The sequence below is a fragment of the Juglans regia genome, chromosome 11, assembly GCF_001411555.2.
Source record: "Juglans regia cultivar Chandler chromosome 11, Walnut 2.0, whole genome shotgun sequence".
Taxonomy (NCBI): domain Eukaryota; kingdom Viridiplantae; phylum Streptophyta; class Magnoliopsida; order Fagales; family Juglandaceae; genus Juglans; species Juglans regia.
In genome coordinates, this window is record NC_049911.1 from 32,735,234 (window position 1) to 32,759,410 (window position 24,177).

The window sequence follows — 24,177 nt, forward strand, 5'->3', positions numbered from 1 at the left end:
GCTAAAGTTGTATGAATGCATGTGCTTAATTTCGTTCTTTATAGATCGAATTTCTTCAAGTACTGCGTTAGATCAGTAGTGACGAATAATTACTTGCATCATACGCCCTGATACTATCATATTGCGTACTTGCAAATTAGTATAATCAATGGATTTAGCTTTCTTGATCAGGAGGTTTATAAATATATATATATATATATATATATATATATATATATATATATATATACCATAAAGTCCTGATACTTCCTTTAATTTGTTCGATATTTAAGCAATCGATATATTGTTTTTGTACGTAGTTAGGGCGACAACTAAAGCAGAAGAAGCTCTTCGAATGTTAAGAGAGAATAAAGATGAATTTGATATTGTGATTACTGATGTCGTCAGGCAGGATATCGACGGGTTTAAGCTTTTGCAGATTATAGGCATTGAAATGGATATACCAGTAATTAGTAAGATCTAAACTCATGATCCCGCTACCTTCTTTCTTTATTTGCTTGGAGCATATGCATGTGCACTAGCTATCTGCAGGTTGTTTCGAATTTAGTACGTACGTACGAATGACGTCGTATTGACAACCTATTACAATAAGCCATCACATTAAAACTTTTGTGTAGGCATGGCATTCATGTATCATGATCGATAGGTTGTAAATAACACGTATCCGTACGTCAAGACTACCTTAAGAGACACTGCATCTATATATAGTCGATGAACTTAATTGTTAGTCTGATTAATGTAAATTTGGAACGTCTGCAGTGGTGTCTGCAAATGATGATTTGGCAAATATAAGCAGGAGTGTAACTAATGGGGCCCGAGACTATTTGTTGAAACCTCTTCGACTACAGGAGATGAGGAACATATGGCAACATGTCTACAGGAAAAAAGTTAGTAATCCTCATGATCAATCTTGCATTACGAAAGAAATAACAGATCGAAAATCATTGACTACGAAAACAGTTCATGCCAAACTGAAAAGGGAAGAAGATGAGACAACTAACACCGATCAGTCTCGGAGTCTTTTCTCTGCGAGGAAGAAAACAAGGTTTACCTGGACCCCTGATCTACATCTCAAATTTGTTAATGCTATTCAGGAACTAGGAGATCAGGGTGGTAAGTCGTACAACACAAACATCACACGCATCTGTACTAATGTTTTCAACACAAGATACATATATGCATATATATATATATTATACGGTCGGTCCTTAATTTGTCAGAATGCCTCTTAAACTTACTGTTTATGATTTTCTGATATTCACAGATGCAGTTCCAAATAAGATACTCAGAACCATGAATGTTCCTGGACTCACTCGGGAAAATGTTGCTAGCCATCTTCAGGTGAGTTCAGGCCTAGACTACTAGCTATGTAGTTCGTATATTCTTGGCAAAGATCAATGATTCTTATTACTGTAGAAATTTGTATATTGATAATTTATAGCTAAGTTGACAATTCGATGACAGTCAAACTAAATCTATCTAGCTTCTTTTTATTCCTTGTACCGATCTAGAAATATAGAAATATATTGAAGAAGCAAAGCGCTGCGGTGATTCAAGAGGAATTACAAGGCGAGCCTGATTCGAATATATCTAGTGGAAATTCAAACAGTAAGCTGAAAAGTTATGGCACTGCCTATCGAGCTATGAGAGAGGAATTAGTACCAGCTGGTAATTTCGTCGACCATCTTGGTAATATTATTTCAAGATCTGAAGCATTAGACAGATCTCCCATAAATATTCCTCCCACGGATATGAAAGAGAGAATTCTAAAACCAAGGGATCATCAGCTGGAGATGTTCCAGTACTACAGGCAATCTCCCGGCCATTCTATAGGTCAAATACAGCAAACAGGCCGGTTACATAGTCATCATCACGTGTACGAAAACCTCCCTCCAACTCCATTGCCGACCAAAACCTACCACCTTCCTGTACTGGCAGATCACTTCAATTTTCCAAATATCTTTCAGGAAATCAAGCTGCACGATGGATACATGGGAATTTCTTCTCAGCCTTCTAGTTATAGAATTGGTTGCCAAGGTGATGCTGGTAGTACTCGACCTCCTTCTAGTTCTAGCCTTCTTGATCATGAAGCTCGTTATAGCATTGTTGACCAAGCAGCTGGTGCAAGTAGTACAAGATTGTATCCCTATCGGCCTGCTGATTATGGCTACTCACCGCCCTCTCAAATGCTTGTGGATGCTTCAATTCATATGGGTTCAACTTCCGATCAACATGCTTCAGTTCCCCGGCCCCTTCAAAACTTTGTACCTGGTACTACTTAACCTAGTGTCTATCCTTACTTTCAACAATCTGTCACTTAATTTATAATATTTAATTTTTATAATAGATTTATCCTAAAATTATTATGAACAATGCTTGATAAATTATAAAATCAATCTGGTATATATGATATTCCTATCCATTATGATTCTTTTATAGATCTAATACTTAAATTGTTATGAAAAAACTAATTTAATTTAATTTTTTAATAAATATGGCACGCTCAGGGAGTTGTGAGTACTGTGGGAGATCGCAGACGCTTGTAATTCTAATTGCTTTGCTGTGTTTTTTTTTTTTTCCCCTCGTTTTGCTCTTAGCTAAATCAACGCAATGGAAAAAAAGTTGGTTAAATATCTAGAAACTGCTGCAGGCACAAATCTCTGATAGAAAATTTGTGTGTGTCTAGACTGTCCAGACTACATGCAATATGCGGCTATGTCAGATTTAAAGGGAAAAGGCAAGGCCGCCAACGCTTTCCAATATTTTCCAGAGCACCGAAACGCGGAAAGTGGTTCCCATCATTACAGCAGCGGCTTCACGGATGATGATCTTGCTGCCATTGTCAAAGAGGTAATTAACAAGAGACTTGCTCTATGATTCTTCGTTTTGAGTGTTTTTTATTTTTATTTATTTAATGCTTAAACAAGTTATTTAATTAGTCAATTTGTAGAATGTTTTAAATATTTAAAGATGTTTAACCATGTTTAAATGTTTAACAATTTAACCCTAGCTGTTTAAAAATGTTAAATTAAAGATGTTTAAAAAAAAAAAAAAGAGAAAAGAAAAAATACATCTTACACTGGAGGCCGCACGCCCAACAGTCTAGCTAGTAGCAGGATGCAATTGAAAATAGATTTCAGCTTTCAACTAGGTAAAGGAGAAAGTCTTTTTCATCCATGACTTCCCTCCCTCTTGTTCCTTCCAATTTGTTACTTCCTAGATATTTTAATTTTTTATGCCCTAAGAAATTTTAATTTCCTTTCCGATCCGTGATTGTGTTTCTTCTGTAATCTGTATCGCAGTTTACTAAAGATGATGCCCCCCAAAGCTGTGATCACGATCGGCTTTGACCGAACTAACTGAAGCTCGCATCTTTCAGAATCCGACATAGATAATTAAACTTTGAGATAGTGATCATCAGTTGCTGTGACTCTTGCAAGTAAGATAGTTTTTTGTGCATGATGATATTAGTTTTTTTTTTAGTTCAATCGTTAGCTTTTCGGCAACGATAAAATTAATTAGCTATTTCGTTAGAGATTTGTATAAATTTTTGTTTGGAAGAAAAATTACAGAATTTGTGCAGGAACATGAGTTTCAGATTAATGTGAGGATCCTGATGCAATTTATGTTTTATGACTCTAAACTCTCTGCTATATATATATATATATATATATATATATATATATGCAGTTTTTAGATCCATATAATATATCTTCAAATTCCAACATCAAATATTATATAAAATAATTCTTTAAATTAATATGATTTGATGTGATTATAAAAAAATATTTTAATTAAATTTAATTATTTTTATTATAAAATAGATATAACAAATTAAAAATACATCAATTTATAAACTAACAGTACTACTCGGCCATCAGCATCTGTAAGGTGTCTATGAGCGTGACAAATATTCTTGGCCCACTTCCCAACGAGTTCCGGATTGGTCGTATGGTCTAACGTAATATGAAAGCCTTTTATTTCATTGATTTCCCAAGTTTTTGAGATTGATGCATGGTATATAACAGTTTCAACGTACGATACATGAGTAACGTGCTTAGTCCTAAAACTTGTACAACAACAGTCCGTGGTTGATTTGAATCGTGTTGTGATTAAAACAGGAGACCATAATTCATTTTCGAAATTACGGATTGAGAGGAATAGCGAACGATCATACATAACCTGCAGCATAGCTTTCATAAAGCAAAGGCAAATACTTAATAATTGACACGTCAGCAACAAACAGAACTGGAGATAGAAGTAGTTCGCTCTCCAGTTCTTTCAGACTCGGTAGAAAATTGGAAACACAACACATAACTGAATGTAGAAGAAGAGCCAAAATAAAAACAGATCAATGCAAAGCAAAGAGAAATTTAGAGAAGACTAGATTTCTCTGATTACCATCAATTACTTGGAGAAGAACGAACCCCAAACCAAATTTCTCAGCAATAAAGGGTGGGCTTGCGCACCAGAACAACTGAGTTGATCACGTCATTAGTTGGATGAAAGATAGATAGGACCTCAAAGCCCACCAAGTCATTCTCCTCAACAACGGGATACAAGAATGCTCGAGCCCCTTTTGCACTCCTCACCAGCAAAATGCCTCCTTGCTTCATGTACTTCCTCACGTGTCCAAGAATCTTCACTTTCTCTTCACTGCTCATCCCCACAAGGGCTGCCAAAAATATGCAATCATAATCCCCAAGCTCCTCTCTGACATGCATTATGTTGCATGTCACGAATTTCATCCTCTTTTCAAGCTCAGCATCCGAAGCAACAATCCTGCTAGCAACCTCATTTGCCTTCTCATCGATATCAAAGTTGTCAAAGTGAGCAGATTTCATGTGATGGGTAGCCATTATGATGGAGGTGAGAGGCATTGGACCAGACCCCACGAAGGCGACATTTTTGGGTTGCACGACCCCGTTTTCATTTAGGATTTCATATTCCATGTTGGCTAATTTGACGTAGTTTTCATAGTAGGGGAAGAGATTGAGATTGTTTAGCGGTTGAGGAACTTTGGATAGGAATGTTGAGAACTCAAGCTCTAGATAGCCTTCAGCACGGCCACTTAGATCAATCAGACTTTTGCGCATGATTTGAACATCTTGGGGTAAAGCCATAATGTCTATGGATGATGGGAGAGTACAAAGTTTGACAAGATGAGTGAAAAGGCTATTGACTTGCTTCGAAGGCCTAAGCGACCCGAGCTTGGATATGCTTTCATGGAGTTGCATAATGCGAGCTATAAGAAGCTCAGTGGAAATTTGGCTTTCAAAGCTAAAGTTTTGGGGGGAAGCCATTGGTGAATGTATTGTAGCCCGATCGAGATTGAGGTAAGATATAAGATTATATATGTTCTGCGCTGGCCATCTTGTGGCGTAAAGGGTCCCAAGTATTTATAGTGGCAAAGTGGAATATTTATTTATTTCATTAATTTATCATATGTTAGTAATGGCCGGAGGATGATGTTGAAGCCCTCTAGATCTCTAGTACTGGTCAGCAATGAGTGGTGTTCCATGCATGCCAGGGGCAGGGGCTCTAAATTAGTTATCTGGAGAGTTAATTTGCTTCTATATTAGGCTATGAAATATTAAAATACCTTGGGAGTATGCTTCTAATTAGATGAAGATTGCATTTAACTCTGCTACAAATTTTTGGAGTTAAAAATTATGATCATCAGCTTTGCAAGAGAAGTACTCTGAAAAATCGATAGCCAGTAAGCATCGCTGTCCTAATTAATTAGTTTATTTACTAATAATTTGGAGATACGTAAATGGATAATGGAGCTAATTAAATAAGATTTGTTTGAAAATGCTGGATTTGATTCGTTTCATACGCGAGTTGTCTTTGCATTATTGTCAAAGGGGATATAGAATGAAGTAAGCAGATCCAATAAGAGGTTCGTGTTCACACTCTAATACACGATCGATGAATTTGGACTCTCAAGACTCATCCAGGCATGGGAAATGCCTGGCATAGCTGCATCATGACCCAAAACACGACAAACATGTCCAGTCATAATGGTACAGCACCTAAAATTTTGAACTTTTGTACCACATAAAAATTATTTAGAACAACGTTAATGTTCCATTTCATCAGTACTTTTACCTTATACACAATTTGATTCGATCGGGTCCAACTTCTTCACATACAAACCCTGATTTTTTCTTCTATTTTATATACATATTAACACTAACAAGCCTTTGCTTGATCTCTCTATATAGATCTTCTTTAACATGTTATTCAAACTGAATGGTTCAATGCAGAGAGATAAATAAGTTATGACACCCAATCTTTTGGAGAGTTATCAAATATAGGACTAGATGTGAGTAATTAAGTCTACATACTAATGTCGCAAAATTAAATTCACAAATTGATGTGATTAGATTTGATATATTAGATTTATTTTACAATAAAAATTATTTTACGTTCAACTTGATGCACTATAGTGAGTCATATCAATTTATAGATTTTATTTTCTAAGTTTTTTTTGTGAACCAAACATTTATAAAGGAGAATTGTTTAGTTTTCAATATAAATATTACTCATCACTGTTAGTGGTACAATAGATCCGATCTGGTTCAGCCATGTCCGAGGTCACAAATTGAAATTGTGACCCATCCTTTTTTGGGACCGAACCGGACTGTTATCTATTGACCCGATTGGTCCAATCAATCCAATTTGGTCCATATGAGTTAGAAATATTTTTTTCTCTCTTTTCTTTTTTTGGTAGATAAATTAATACACAAAACTAATTAAATTAGAAAAATCAAAATTAAGTAAGCCCTTTATTGTGAATTATGTGACTAACTCATTAAAAAAATAATTAATTATATTTATATTTATGATGTTAATAATTTCTAAATTAATACTTTAGTAGAGTATATATCTACGTATAATATCGTATGAATTTTGGAGATACCATGACCGAGATCGAGTAAGGGTGAATTCGATCAGGTCCGAAAAGGTTTCACCCCTGATTCACTGTAGTGTGTACTGCAAAAGAAGGTGAGAAGAAAGGGTTCCAACGGCATGTATTCCCCACCGCATTAGAGATGGGTTGGGTCGAGGCTACATATAGTTATACAGTGAGCATCGGACTTTGCATACGGCCCAGTGGACAAAGTATTTTGGGACAACCTTAAACAAGACCTTGTCCACTAGCCCAATGCCAAACCTCAGACGCTTTTTGTTCATAAATTCAAAAGAAAATATATTTATAACTATAAATTGTGTAATCACTGTATAATTTTTTTTAAAAAAATTAATAAAATATAAAATTTATATAAAAAAATTAATTTTTTAATAATAAATTTCACTATTTTTTAAAATGATTATCGATATTTACGTATTTTACGATTATATGTAAAATTACACTAAATTGAATTAGTCGATGTAAATAGGTACGATACGTAGCATGGAAAGATCGATGAACTGATTTTATTGGCATTCCTCGCTGTTTATTTTAAATATATATTCTCCCAAAAAATAAAATTTGAAGTTATTCTGTTCCATACTATATAGGTATGAATTAATTAATCTAATTTCCATTTTTTAACTCTCTATATATAGATATATACTTCGATAGGTGGAAGTTGTTTTCACAATTATTTTATTGACAACGTGAATTCAGTAAGGGACGAAAAATAAGGAAATTAAACAGATAAACTTTTTAATAAATATAGGAAAATGATACACATGAAATCATTTTCACAACTTTTTATACAATTTTATTTTAAATGACGAATATTTTTTTAAAATAATTTATAAAAGTAATAATATCGTGTTACAGAAACATCCTCAATTTAAAATATGGTTATAAAAAAAAAAAAAAAAAAAACTTATAAAAAAATTGTACGCGCGTATATAATTATAATGAGCAATGCTATATACAGTCGTGGAATGCGCAAACGCCGTGCAATCGCTTTAAAAAAGAGTGGGGTTCACTATTAAAAAATTAATTTCTTTTCAGGTGGGTCCTTTATTTATTCACTTTTTTTAAAGCGACTGCACGGCGACTGCACGCTCACGACTGCAAGTATCATTTCTCAATTATAATTACGACAACCGCGTCTGATATATACGAAGTGATCTGTAATTTGTAGGTATGGATAAAGACTTTGACGAGGATAAACATACAAAATTATTGCTAAAAAATTGAAAGGACGTTCCGATCATGATCACGTACGTAATTGGCCATTACGTGTGAAATCACCTAATCTTTTTTTCTCCCATTGAATTGGCTTAAGTTATCTCAACTTCGACTTAAGACATCAAATCAAGGGAAAGGCATGCAGGTATATATGGTTGTATATGTTGAGGGTGTGAGTTATTAAGTGGTTACGTTATCTTGAGGGGAATTAGGATAATGACTTGACAAAAATGGACAAAAAAACAATTGACTTAACCAAACAGTAGATTCTCATAATCTTCACAGATTGAAACCCACTACAAAGTGATCGATCTAGATCCAAGAGTAGTAGGCATGCTCTTTTGTTTCTTTTTCTTTTCTGCTTTTCTTTTCTCTCTTTTATTGATTGAATTTGAGTGGTGGGAGTTATTTATATATATATATATATATATAAATTACTGATGCACTAATTAAGCATGCACACTGCTGACGTAAATTAAAGTCTACATCAATTTACATAAAAATAAAAAGAAAAGAAAAGAAAAAGTAAGAATTTGACTATTTCTATGAATTATACAATAACCTTTACAATAAGTGATATTAATTAATTTACAATCCAAACTAGTTAATTATTCTTAAAAAACTAACCAAAAACAGAAATGCTTGACACATGCAGAAAGCTTTACCAAAAAAACTCTATTAATTAACAACTTGTTACGATTTATTTAGAAGTTAATTCATTTATTAAGAGAAATATTTCTACTAAAAATTATTAATGGAAAATAAGTTATTTTCAGTCATTTGGTTTAGTAAAATTCCTTATGTAAATCAAAGAAATTAACTTATTTGCTGACATATATATATTGTCATACGTTTATATTCACATTAAAATAAGTAAGTAAAAAAAAATCAAAAAATTAATTATTGTCCCCGGCCATAATACAGTACCCATCGCCAGCCTCCGGCCTCCGAAGAACTTGGAGTGGTGGTGGAGATCCGGTATCCAACTCAATTAACCTGCTGGTGGCTGAGACTCGGCCGGTCCTGGCCTCCATGATTAGAGATCAGAATATTATTAGTGCATGTGGCAAAAAAGAGTAGTTCCCGGTGCCGTCATCAGTGTAATTTGTTTTGCCTATATATAGTCATGATCAGTTCCCGGTGCCGTCATCAGAATATTAGTGCGTCATGAAAAGAGATCAATGCGACCATTGAGTGCACACCAAAACTGTCCAGTTGAAGTACAGCGCCAAAGGATGTTGTGTAAGATGAATTCTCAAAATCTATTCAGGATATGAAAAGGGTTCTTTTTTTTTTTACTCATTTCGTACCTATTCAATTAAGAATTACAGCTTCACTCTTTTTTTTTTTTAAAAAAAAAACTTATATTATTATTTATTCTGCAAGGTCGTTTCCAAATTAAGCACATGATGAAAGAGTACTAAGTGAACGACAGTAGAACTGTACTGTAGCAAAGAAATTAACTCTGTTCACCCAAAAATATGACAGTAACTATATATATTTCAAAGATATGTATCAAATTAAAAGAGAAGAAAGAAAGGATTTGACGTCGGATCTATCGGGAGACTGGAGAGGCAGGATCATATTCCAATATTGTAAACGATGATCTATCTTGATGATATAAGAGGGTCACGGGCGAAAGCATTTATAACAAGCTAACAAATTGTAATCAGAAACACTACTGCAAATGGCGGATCTCTCAATCCTAAAACGTAGAGCCACAGGAAAACTAAGTCCAAGTTATACATATATATTTAAAGCCTTCTGGAGAAAATATATGCTTGCAATTGTGATTAATTATCCAGCATATATAATGTTAGTGAATCCACTGGAGAAAATATATTACTCGATCGTACCGTATGTACTGGTATATATGCGGACTCTGAAATGAATAGGTAGACCATTTGTTTTTTATGAATATATAAAAAGTACGTATAACAGCATGTGTGATAAAGAAGGGTCATTAGACAAGAATTGGGGATATTTTTGCTGGAATAATAATGCCTAAATGAATCTACAAAGATCCATCAATCAATCATTAAATCATTTCTCTGTTTCAGCTAGCATGGCCTGCCTTTTAAGGTTCTTGTGGAACAAAACAAAATGTTTTAGCATATATACTTTGCTATACTATAACATTGACTGGCCTACTACTGCATCTCCTTGTTGATGGCTCATATATATATATATATATATAGAGAGAGAGAGAGAGAGAGAGAGAGAGAGAGAGAGAGAGAGATCTTTGAGAAAAAAGAGGGCAAGTTTATCTGACACTAGAAATTCAGCATCTCCTATTGTGATAGGGATCTTTTCAGCGCAGCATCCCTTCAGGTATAGTACTATCCTGATTATAAATCAGAATGCATCATAGTGTATCATACAAAAAGGGAAATCAAATCTCAAAATGTGAGTGCAGTTTAAATTCATAGCCTTAAAGACAAATCCAGCTGGTTTAACTCTTCTTGGACGTTTTCAGGCATGTTGCCCTTACTCCTCCAAGAGCCCGCCCCTTCTCTTGAATCATAGTGATCCATATCTCCGATCCCCCCATTACATGTATCCGCAGCAAACCTACTAGCATTTCCATGATGGTCAAACCCGACTAGAGGTGGCTGAATGTGGCGAAGGTGACTTGAACCACTATAATTGGATCCTCCTGATGATGACCGATGGTTTGGTCCTCCATGAGCTCGGACGCCGCCTGAACTTAGCTCCCTGCTTTTCTTGGCCAATGTTCGTTCTAGCTTGTGAGCATTTTGGTGACCGCCAAGCGCTTGAGAACTATAAAACTTCCTTTGACAGTAGTTGCAAGAGAATATCCGAGGTTCGGCCTGACTACCCTGTGATGAGGACAAAGAAGGAGACGGCTCGAGGAAAAGATCTAGATTGGGCTGATTGTTGGCCAGGCTGAGATGAAGAGAAGTATTGGGTTGAAAAGCCATGAGAGAGAGAGAGAGAGAGAGAGAGAGAGAGAGAGAGAGAGAGAGAGAGAGAGAGAGAAGTTTGTATATAAGGTAGCTAGGTTCGAAAATGAAAGAGTGGAGATGAGAGTAGATATAGGGGGAGGGGATTTGTGTTGCAGTAAATTGGCTTCAAAGGTTCACTGTTCCTGCACCAACAACAAATAGTATTAAGGGTGGAAGGATGTTGGGCCGCCCTCGAGTGAGCGAGTGATCAGAGAGACCGAGACAGAGAGCTGCAAAGATCAGTGGGGAATCGAAGGGTTGTCTGCTCCATTAATGGCAGCAACAGAATTGCTTGTCGGTCCATGAAATACTCCCATGGTATTTGCTACATATATACAAGGGGGGAAGAAATGTTTTCCATTGAAACTATAAAATATAGAGCTGTTCAGATAAACAAATTATAAATGCAGAGTTATTAAATGTCTTGATTTTTATTCGTGCTAATTTGTCTCTAGTATTTCCTGGACAATTATAAACTAGCCCAGCTATTAATCATACGTCTAATCAGAAAGAGTTTTGATTCTTACAAGCAAAACTAAAAGACCTAGTTTTGACCATGCAGCTTTACTCGCTACCCATAATCAACAAGCTGGAGTTCGAGATCATGCTGTAATATTATCAAATTTCTAGTATTGGTAATAGATGGTGAACAAGATAAACCATCTTGACTTGACAAAACCTGCAACTAGATAAGACACCATTTACTCACGCATTTGACACAAATCATCCCGTAATCATGCACTGAACCACCCATGATCTTATATATATTATTAAGATCTCTAGATTTATAAAGCCGAATTAATCTGTGGTGCAGATCAGTCATACAGTAGTACTGCACCATACATGCATCATGATCATGATCGAAGATAAACGTCTCAGTGGTCAGACTGACCAAAGACAGTACCCCAACCCAATCTCATAAACTTTGTACAAACCATCATGTTCCAACTCAAGCGTTTAGAAAATAAAAGTTCAAATATTGGCTTATATATATTAAAAAAAAAAACACGGAGAGAGAGAGAGAGAGAGAGAGAAATTTGGCGAAGTGAAGGAGTTAGGAGATCATTGCTGCATCATCCTCATATCTGCACTTATCACTCAGGCACAAGTTACGGAGGCTCCTCAATTCTGATATTATTTTTTATTATATTATATTATATTATATAAATATATATAAAAGAGAAATTATTTGTATAAGAAAAATTCTATTCCTAAGCCTCATACACCACACACCATCATTTTTATGATTTTTTTAATTTTATTCTCTTATTAAATATGTGGTATATAAATTATGAGTAAAATAATTCAATTATTTTAAGAATAATAAAATCAAAAAAAACTTTAAAAAAATAAAAAAAATTATGATGTATGGTGTATGGGCTTATGAATAGCAATGCTCTAAAAATAAAGGAAGGATAAATCTACAATTCTTTTTACAACTCTATACAAACATGTTTTAAAATGATGATATTTATATAAAGTAATATTATTTTTAAAAATTAGTTGATAAAATATTTTTCATTTAAAACTAGTTGTATAAAAGATTATAAAAATAAAAATAATATTTATAGTCATAGAAGGTAGAAACACTGCTAACTTATTTTAAAAAAGTGAGTTAATATAAAACTTAAATGAAAAATAATTTTTTAATGATAGACTCCATTCCTTTTTAAAATAGGTGCACGACATTTACATAATACTTGATTGTATGTAATATTATTCTTTTTATTTAAATAATAAAAAATAATTATATATTATAATAAGAATTTTCTTTTAGATTATTCTACTAAAATGATGTTCGGACTGAGAGTAAAAAGACTTTTAACTTCTTTTTTAAAAAAACAATTGCCAAATAATATCACATCATTGTCCATAATGCCTTAGTAGGACCCATGCACGTACATTCCTATGCAATGTCTCAAGTCGTTTATCTTACATCACAGTAACCCCATACGAAAGTTCTTGGAATATTGATTAACTGATCAGCCGAAGCACATGGCCACCGGATATACAACTGTAGATCAGGAGACAGACTAAATCATGCGCCCCCAAACAAGCACTACCATGTTTATTCATATCAATTACGATATTAAAAAAATCGTGTTGAAACATGATTATGGGATCATAATCTTGCAGGTCGGCTATTGTTGCGCTGAGCCCTGTCTGCCATTCACAAACACAACACAGCCCACAGGAAACTGCTCCTCATGACTGTCGCCCAGCTTCTAATTTATCAGTCAACTGATCAGTGCCAATTATCTGCTTTGAGTCATAAATATTCCGATCGATCGAGTTGGCCTGGATACATAGATTCCTTGAAAACCTATAGCTAGCGCATATGATTAGCCAATGGATCTTAATCATCTTCGTAGTTCGTACATATATATATATATATATATATATATATACGTTCTCCGCAATCCCATGTGGACATTGGGATCATGCAATCATGAGTACTAAACCATGATCAGTACATTAGAAATTAGTAAACAATTAAGACACATGCAAGTCGACTAACCTTCAAACTTCAACATTCTTTCTCATGAAGAATAATTTTATAAAAGTTCATCTACATCACGCCGATACAGCACATACATTTGTATGTTAAGTTATTATTTGAGAAAATTAATTTAAAGCGAGTGTCATAATTTCAATTAATGTATAGAAGCATTTTTGTAAAAATCATCTAATATTTTTTTATATATTTAAATCGACACAAGATTATAACTTAGAAGTGCGTACGTGTTGTTAAGAATATAAAATAAATATTAATTAAATTTATATCTTTTCATTTAAATTTTTGAAATGAAATTGTGATTTCATATGACATGATACGAAATAATGAGTTCATTTGAAAAAAGGTGAGACCATGGTGCTCTAATTTGCGACTTGTTTACAGAACGAGCACACCATGCAATAAGTACTTGATCTCAAGTGCAGTCCAGAAATAAAGGTTGAGCCACTTCACCATGTCGGTAAAAAAGCTGCAATATTGGTCAAAACTTATTAAACCATGATCTGCAGGTTATTTTAGTTTTTAAACTAAATATTTCTTGGGGCGCTCCTGCTTCAAATGCGGCTTTAGTCAATTCCATTGGTTACAGTTCAAACAAAACTGGGAGAATATTATATATTAATTAACTTGGAAGATAATATACGCATGCAAAATGTCGTCTACAAATATTATTACTAGATTTGTATCCCAAATTGATATTTTTCTGAAGTGAACTTGGCGTGAGAAACATTGCAAGAGGTCATTAATTTGAATACACTTAACAATATTTGACATCACTATGGACAATGCCATCGATCTACTACAAGATCAACACCACCATCGCACTTACGTACGGTACTATATATTGGACTAAGTACTGATCCATATATACTGTAATATGAAGCATTAGGAAAGTCGCAATCCAAAGACTTGAGCTAAGGGAGAAAATGAGAGAGAGAGAGAGAGAGAGAGAGAGAGAGAGAGAGAGAGAGAGAGAGAGAGAGAGAGAGAGAAATGGGAATTAAAGTGCATATATCGTTTAGGTGGGCCTGTAGATGAGATGGGGGCACCTGCTGTTTGCGTTATCCTAAGAAGCTGATAGTGGACATGCATGCTTGCGATTTTGTCGTGTTTCATGGAAATAAAATGAGACGTCGGAGGACTACGGTTTATGGGACATGTGATCATATGGCTCTCGTTCCAGCTGCCTACTAACGGAAAATGACTTTCTACTATGCTTTGGTCATCAACTGGGGTTCCACAGCTATATATGCAAGCTCGATGGATATACCATCTCTCTCTCTCTCAAAGTGCTATTACAGTACCCAGTTCTTCTTATTTTTTAAGGTTGAAGTGACATATATACATAAGCTAGCTCTAATGGATATAACCTCATCCACCCTTAAAGTCGTTGAATGACCATGCGTGGCCGGCCTTCACTAGCTAATTTTGAAACTGATCAGCTTTTGTTCTTTTCTTTCTTTCTTCTCTCTTCTTTTCTCCCCCTCTCCCTTTTGGAACTCCTCCACTATATATTAAGATTGAGACTACAACAACGTCCATGATTTCCCATATATAATCATTTGTTGCAAACTTTTTATCCTAAAAATAGTTGAGATGAACATAGTGTGCACCTCAAAATATTTAGGGAATATTTTGAAATAATTTCCATCTCTCTCAATCTCATCTTATCGTGAGTTCATCTTATTCCATCTAATTATTTCCTTCTTAAACAATATCATTCAAATACAAAAATTTCCAATTATTTATTATAACTTTTTCAAATTAATAATTACAACTTTTTCAAATCTAAAAAAAATTATATTCTAACAATATTATAATTACTTTATAATATCTTGTATTCAACTTTTTCCCTTTCATTTCTCAAACTCAACAAATACTTAAACTCAAACAATTTCACTACCATTCACAAACCATCTTACTACTATTTACAAAATTTTCATCTCATCTCATCCATTAAGTATCCCTTAATGCTATTGCATGTGAAATTCAATATCAAATACCATGTTCAGTTCCTTTTTTTTTTTTTTTTTTTGTCTCTCTCTCTTTTCATTGCATAAAGTTTGAAACAGATGATCAATGTAGAAATCTGATCCGATCCAACCCACTTTTTGAGTGCACGCTGTTGCAAATTAGATTTTCAAAATAGGTTAATAAATATACCGAATGGAGGGCAAATGAAAGTTATTTATATCCAGATTATTTAAAAACAAAAAATGCTGCTTCAAGAAGCATATATATTGGTTCTTCTATAGCCATGCATGCAAGATCAGCAGGATTTTGGTACTGATCATGACATGCATGGTCTGGAAGTTAATTTAATATCTGATGAGTGATAAAAACTCTTTATGCTTTTTAATATTGTAGTCATTCAACGACGTTGTACTGTCCGTCACAACGTCACGTACGATGATTAGCGTCCCTCGCTTCGATCACAAACTAATGTCCCATGCATTCATGTTTTACTGGAAATATTTTGTATCAGTTACTGTTTAGTTTTATATTTTATATTTATAAATTTTTTATAAAATATGAGAGTATTTTTTATAAAATGTAATGTGTGAGATAATAAATAGTAATTGATAAGAATAATTTTTTATGTTTTATTCATTTTAATTTTGATCCATCTGCTAGTTGTAGTACTAGTTAAGATTAATTTGTTGGTGAACATGATTGATCCAATTTGATGGTTTATATGTCCACACACACACATATATACATGTATATAATATATATATATATATACATGACTGCTATAGTCACAAACGAATTATATAAAAGTAATCTCACATATTAACGAAACTTTATCATGTGATTCATCGAATCTAATTTACAATTAAAATAATTTTACAATCTGATAAATTAGATCAAACCATATTAATTTCTGAAATTACTCATTACAAAAAAATTATTTGTTTGCTGTGAGTTATTTCTTAAAAAATTTCAACTTACAACTAAAATAAGTTTATTCTCGTAATAAATAATCATTTTAAATCGTCATAAATTCATTTTTCTTATAATAATTTTTATAAAATCCATTCGTAATTAAAATATTTCTATACATACGCTTTATAGTTGTATATTTTTAAAAGTACTTGCTTCATAATTTGCATGATCCACAAGTAAGTATTGAATTTGCATAATAACGTTGTAAGAGGATTCACAGTGGCTTTTTTTTTTAAATATAAAAAAAATTGACCAAAAGATCTTTCCATTGTATTTTACATTATCATCTTTATTTTAAGTTTTTTACAGTAATCTTCGAGCCGAAAAGAATACTATTCATAATTTTAAAATATTTTTAATTATTTTATCTCTCCCGTGAAATCCAGAAGGCTACAGTAATTCTCTGGAAAGCAAGAAAGCTCCTGCAAAGCCTTCAGGGCCCACCAGTGCAACTAGTGGCATCCTTGCTAGTGCATTCAATCCAGTACTGTTGAGAACATTCCATAATTTTGAAGTGCCCCAACATTCCATAATAGTGATTTGATATTTAAATTTAGATTAATTTAAAAGATATGATAAAATAACCATCGAGAAAGCTCTAATTAACTAGTAACGACAATGAATGAACCTAATTAACTAGTAATAACGATCATGTTCATCGATCGGTACGGCGCGAGTTATCATAACCAGCTAGCTAGGGAATTGAGAATCGAAAGGTTAGACGTTTACCTCTCTAGCTCAGCTCTCTCTGTCATTGATCATTATCAATCTAATCAGACCTAGCACCCTCCTAGCTAGTCCCGGTCCATCATTAATGGCATGAAGTGCCTTAATTAATCACGGCTCTCTCTTTCATAGTGTGGTTACATTAGCATCTTTTTGTCGCATCAAGTCCACAAACTATGAAACCGATCTATCCAATCTCTCCAAGCGGAATTAAGAACATATTTTGGCTAATCAATATCATAAATTAATTTTATTTTATTATTTTATATTTCGTGTTTTTCTTATTTATACTGTATGATTCAATATTAATTAGAAATGAAATTTTAGATTACACGCAGTCCCCACTCAATCAATATGTAATTTATTATTTTTATTCTTTTATTTTAATACTTAAATATGTGTTTGTTTAAATTGAGAGACAACTGACAAATTACATGTTGTTAAGATAGAGATGTGCAGTTCTTTATAGCATAGAAAGAAAGAAGATACTAAGATTATGCTTGGGAACTAAATTTTTCTTACTTCACTGTTATTCATTATAAATATTTGAAATAGTCTTTGCATCTAAAATTCTAAATGGAACTTAAACGAGTAGGAAATTTACGTAATATTAAATTGAAAAATACATATCATCTGTTGCATTTAATTATTGACTTTAATTTATAGGGTCAAAGTTTATAATTTTTTTATAGAGTAGGATCGAACTAAAAGAAGTTTTCAAAAAACCATTTATATTATATATTTATATATATATATATATAATTTTTAAGGAAGAAAATGCGTTTATTTTAAAAAATTTATGCACTACGATGATTATATGCTAGCTTTCCCCGCGCGCGCCTTTGCTACAAGGTGCACCCAAAATTCTAGAACATCTCTCCAGCTATCTCCTTGTTGGGTCTGACGGAATTAGAATCGCTTTGAAGTACTCCGGAGGGCCGGACATAAGCAAAATATTGAACTATTTTCTCTAGCTAGCATCTAGCTCGATCAAGACCAGTAAAGTACTCAATTCGCCACACATGATGCAGTAGTTAAATGTCCATATAAGACTAGATCAAAATATGTGTGTCGTACATGCAAAGCAATTATATATATATATATATATAATTTGAGGAAAAAACTTATATTGTTATATATTTCGTAAGGACAAAATAAACCTAATAAATCGAATTTCAACTCTTTGGGAGGACATGACCCTAAGCTAGCAAGTATAATGTACTGAATTTGGCATCGCATCTGACCATCTTTTAGCTTTTAAGAGCGGATGACAATTTGCAAGTCTTTTTTTTCTATGAACCGAGAGAGAGAGAGAGAGAGAGAGAGAGAAGAGATAAAAATAAAGACAAAAGGGCAACTTCAAGTTGAAATGTCCCTGGCTTGTGTTTTGTGAGTGTCTATGAAAGGTGGCAGACAAAAGCGCAACACAAGTTGACATTTAAATTGACACGTCGGCCGGTGGAAGCTGAGGTGTCCCCACTCTGGTCCTTAAAGTGGGGATTGGAGATAACTCTCCTTGTTAAAACCAAGCATGCTGTTGGGTCGACTAGCAACTCTTTTCCTGGGAAGACACCTGACCTAACAATAACTATCTTTTTAAAAACACATGAGAGAGATCCGTCGAGTACTAAATTTCAGTACACGTTCCACATCTTTTAAAAAGCATGCATGTTTCATCTAGTGTTAAACGTCTTACATGCGCCTAATGATATGGGTTTGAGTATTAAGATCATCATCATCACCACCCTCTTTACCAAATCGTAGTGGAGATTCCAATTAAATATGCGCATTACATATGGTTTTAACAAAGTTTGAAGTTTGGATTAACTTCAATACTAAAAACCTAACCGTTCTATCAAGTCCAATTATTATTTGAATCCCCTCTAAAAATTAAGTTCTGTTCTTGAAGATAAGATTCTGAATCATGTATTAGATTCTTTACACGTGTATGATTATTTTATTCTTTAGTTAACGTCGGCAAATATCAAATGTATAAATAAGACTTTTCATTCTTGTACAGTGATAATATTTTTAACACAATGAATCTCTCACATTGTAAATTAGAAATCTTGATATGGCATCAGAGCTTTTATTCTTTCGCAATTACCCTTGCTTTCCAGAGTCTTCCATCATCCTCTGATTCTCACATCTAATTTCGAGTTTGCATATTTCATTTTTCGAGTTCGTTGTTTTGCCTAAATCGCAAATCCTAGAATCATGTTTGAGAACGTTTCATCATCTTCTTCCTCTTCCGTTGTTCATGTTGAAGTCAATCCTCGCAATCCTTATTATCTAACGACTGCAGATCATCAAAGTGTGCTCCTCGTCAGTGAGAAGCTCCACACAAGCAATTATCATTCCTGGAGCCAATTTACATTTCTTTCTTTGAAGGCGAGAAACAAGTTAGGTTTTATTGATGGATTTCTTGATCCTCCTGCTAAAATTGACTCTCTGTTTTCTCCATAGAGCAAATGCGACACTATTGTCCTCTCATAGCTTCTCAATTCCTTGTCCCCTAAAATCACCCAAAGTGTCATTTGTGTTGACTCTTCTCGTGCAATATGGCTCCAATTGAAGGAGAGATTTTCTCAAGGGAACAGATCTCATGTTTTTGAGTTGCAAATTGTCATCTCTGCCCTACGACATGATCAAAGCGATGTAAGTACTTACTTCACTGAATTGAAGGTACTTTTGGATGAATTCTTAAATTACCAACCATTACCAATATGCATTTGTCGAGGAAGTACATGTAATTCACCCAAGACCTTTGCTGCATATCATCACCAGAGTTATGTGATGACATTTCTCATGGGGCTTATTGATGCATTTGATGCCGTGAGAGGCCAGATCTTAATGATAGAACCTCTGCCATCTATTAACAAAGCTTCTAGACTTGTTATACTAGAAGAACGCCAAAGGCTAGTTAGTCAGAGACATACTCCTATATCTGTTGAGTCAGTTGCTTTAGCTGCCAAGTTAGACACTGTAGTTAGGAATTGCAAATCTTTTACCCGTAGCATGGTCACCTATTGTCATTGTGGCATTTCTGGCCATACAATTGACAAGTGCTACAAAATCCATGGATATCCTCCTAACTATAAATTTCGAGATCAGCCGAAAGGTGTCAATACCTCTGCCAATGTCGTTCAGAACACTGATTCATCTTTCTTGCCACTTACTGCGGATCAGTGTCAACAATTACTAGCCTTACTCAAACCAGTTGCTTCCTCTCTACCTCATTCGGTGAACATGGCTTTAATTCCTAATTTTTCAAGTAAATCTAACTCTATTTGTGCCTTTGTTAATTCACTTCACTCGAATTTTTGGGTAATTGGCCATGGTGCATCAGAACATATAGTTTATTCTCCATGTTTCTATACCAGCAAGCCTGTTATTGTCTCTCATTCAATCAAATTACCTAATGGTACATTTGCTCAGGTTACACATATTGGTGATGTTTCTTTAAATTCCTCTCTTATTCTCACCAATGTTTTATGTGTACCTAGTTTTACTTTTAATCTCTTGTCAGTCAGCAAAATTACTCAAACATCACAATGTTGTTTGATTCTTAAACTTCATCATTGTTTCTTGCAAGACCTAGTAACCTCGAAGATGATTGGGATGGGTGAAATGCAAGATGGCCTCTACAGGTTGACTTTTCCTCAGCCATCTACTATTTCCAGAAAATATTCTACTCCTACATCCATTTTTTCAAATCAATCTAATGTAGCCTTGTGGCACTTTAGATTAGGTCATCCATCTTCTTTTAAACTGCATTCTTTACATAGTTTATTCATGTTTTGCATTCCAAATTTGATACTTGTACCACTTGTCCAATTGCAAAGCAGAAGCGATTATCTTTTCCTATTGGTAGTCATAAATGTAATGCATCATTTGATTTGATACATTGTGATATTTGGGGACCAATGACAACTTCTATTTATGATGGTTTTAGATATTTTCTCACCATAGTCAATGATTATTCTTGGGCTACATGGGTATATCTAATGACATCTAAGTTTGAAGTTGCGTCTTTGCTACAAAATTTCTTTCTTCATGTTGAAACACAATTCAATCTCAAAATCAAAGCACTTAGCTCCGATAATGGTCTTGAATTTGCTTTAAAATCTTTTTTTGCTTCCAATGGAGTCTTCCACCAACTGAGTTGTGTTGCAACTCCACAACAAAATTCTGTTGTGGAGTGTAAACACCATCATATCCTTAATGTGCTAAGATCCATTCTTTTTATGCTAAACTTCCGCTTTGTTATTAGGGAGATAACATCCTTACTTCTGTTTATTTGATTAACAGAATTCTGAATCCTATTCTTTTGAATAAGACTCTTTATGAGCTTTTGTATCACAAAATACCATCTTATACTCACCTTAAGGTGTTTGGATGTTTATGTTTTGGTTTAACACTCTCTCATGCTCAATCTAAATTCTCTCCTAGAGCTGTAAAGTCTATTTTTCTAGGTTATCCTTTTGGTGTTAAGGGTTACAAACTGTTAAACTTAGAAACTCAGACTTGCTATATCTCTAGAGATTTAGCATTCCATGAAGAAGTATTTCCTTTTGAACCTTCTTCTTCAACACCACCTTGTGCTACAGATTTACCGTTTTCACATAATACTCAAAATCCTTCCTTCTCTTGGTCCTCTACCCAATCCTGCTCCTAATTCTAATTTTAATATTACTGCTCCTCAACAAACTGAGATCAATAATATTAATTCCAATCCTATATTTTCTCCCTCAGCTCCTTCTCTTAGAAGGTCATCTAGGACTCGAAATCCTCATTCATACCATCATTCTTATCACTGTCAACAGGTTGCTACTTTGCATTCCCCTTCTCCCACTGATCAACAGGTTGCTGGTCTTACTTCCTCACATATTTCTCACCCAATCAGCATGTATTTGACATATGATAAAGTATCTCTATCTCATAAATCTTTTGTTCTCACTACCTCTACCCTTGTTGAGCCTAAATCATATTCTCAAGCCGTCAAATATCCTGAATGGAGAGAAACTATGCAAGTTGAAATCTCAGTTTTAGAACAGAATGACACTTGAGATTTAGTCCCTTTATCTCTTGGTAAACGCCGAGTTGGATGTAAATGGGTGTACAAATTAAAGTTGAAATTTGATGGGAGTGTGCAAATATGTAAGCTAAGGTTAGTAGCTAAGGGATACACCCAATTAGAAGAACATGACTACTATGAGAATTTTCTTATCAATCACTACTGCCAAACAGTGGCCAATTTTTCAACTAGATGTAAACAATGCCTTCTTGAATGGTGAGCTTTAAGAAAAGGTTTACATGTCATTGCCTTAGGTTTTGGCAATAAGGGGGAGTCAAAATTTGTATGCAAACTTAAGAAATTTTTGTATGGCTTGAAACAAGCATCAAGGCAATGGTTTGCAAAATTCTCCTCGACTTTATTGCTCAATGGGTTTACTCAATCAAGGTACTTCAGTTATCTTTCTTCTTGTGTATGTAGATGATATTTTAGTCTTGAGTAATGATGCTACTGCTGTAGAAGCCTTGAAGTCATATTTGAACAGTCATTTTAAGATGAAAGACCTAGGTCCTTTGAAGTACTTCTTAGGCCTTGAAGCAGCCAAGTCTGCTAAGGGAATTCACCTCTGTCAGAGAAAGTATTCTCTGGAAATTATTGAAGATTGTGGCTTGGCTGGTTGTAAACCAGCACCTTCACCCATGGAACAAAATTTGATTTTGAATGCTGAAAGTGGGGATGAGTTAGAAGATCCTTCTCAATTTAGAAGATTAATTGGTAGGTTGATTTACCTAACCATTACAAGGCCAGATATTGGCTTCTCAGTGCAAAGATTAAGCCAATTCATGCATAGGCCTCGGGTACCACACATGGCAGCTGCAAATAGGGTGGTTCAATATGTCAAAGTCACAATTGGCTTGGGATTATTTTTCTCATCTGCTTCCACTGATTTCCAGCTCAAAGTATATACAAATTCAGATTGGCCAGTATGCACAGATACCAAGAAATCTGTCACTGGTTACGTAGTGTTTTTGGGGGATAATTTAGTCAATTGGAAGTCAAAGAAGTAACAAACAATTTCTAGGTCTTCGGCTGAGTTAGAATACAGGGCAATGGCCTCTGGGGTTTGTGAAAAACTTTGGTTGAAAAACTTGTTAGCAAATTTTGGAATTTCACACTCACAGCCAGCTTTAATGTACTGTGATTCACAAGCTGCTATCCACATAGCTTCCAATCTGGTATACCATGAGAGAACAAAACATATTGAGATATATTGTCATCTTGTGAGCTGGGAGAAGATGCAAGCTGGTGTTATCAAGCTATTTCATGTTAAGACAGGTTGTCAAATTGCTGATATCTTGACAAAGTCTCTCGGGTTGTACCAGTTTAACCATCTCATTGGCAAGATGGGACTATTAAATATATATATATATATATATATATATATAGTCCATCTTGAGGGGGAGTATTAGATTATTTACACGTGTATGATTATTTTATTCTTTAGTTAAAGTCGGTGAATATCAAATGTATAAATAAGACTTTTTAGTCTTGTACAGTGACATAATATTTTTAATACAATGAATCTCTAAAAATTGTAAATTGGAAAGCTTGATATCATGGAAAAGCATTGCTATTGAGATCATGAATGCTTTCAATCGGTGGATCCATGCATGCCCAGAAAGTTGAGCCCAAAAATCCTTTGATTAGTACAAGTTTAGCTAGGCTTGAATTGTGCGGCTAAGGATCTAGTTGACTTGCGTAAGAGTACTCTTATTGGAATAGAAAAAGGAAAAATATTTGCATCAGCCTACTATTCATCACACACTTAACACACTTAGTGTATTGAGATTTA

The 24,177-nt window shown here is 34.2% G+C and overlaps 3 protein-coding genes across 3 annotated transcripts; 1 reads left to right on the forward strand and 2 right to left on the reverse strand.

Moving 5' to 3' along the window:
• Positions 1 to 4,442: 4,442 nt before the first annotated feature.
• LOC108998835 (nicotianamine synthase-like) lies at positions 4,443 to 5,339 on the reverse strand. Its single transcript, XM_018975543.2, has one exon. It carries the CDS (start codon positions 5,301 to 5,303, stop codon positions 4,443 to 4,445), a length of 861 nt encoding a protein of 286 aa, XP_018831088.1. The 5' UTR covers positions 5,304 to 5,339.
• Positions 5,340 to 10,394: 5,055 nt separating this feature from the next.
• LOC108998795 (zinc finger protein 7-like) lies at positions 10,395 to 11,519 on the reverse strand. The gene has a single exon (XM_018975498.2). The coding sequence runs from the start codon at positions 11,095 to 11,097 to the stop codon at positions 10,579 to 10,581; it is 519 nt and encodes a 172-aa protein (XP_018831043.1). The 5' UTR covers positions 11,098 to 11,519; the 3' UTR covers positions 10,395 to 10,578.
• An 11,234-nt stretch (positions 11,520 to 22,753) lies between these two features.
• On the forward strand, positions 22,754 to 23,392 carry LOC108998807 (uncharacterized mitochondrial protein AtMg00810-like). The gene has a single exon (XM_018975509.1). It carries the CDS (start codon positions 22,754 to 22,756, stop codon positions 23,390 to 23,392), a length of 639 nt encoding a protein of 212 aa, XP_018831054.1.
• The last annotated feature ends 785 nt before the right edge of the window (positions 23,393 to 24,177 follow it).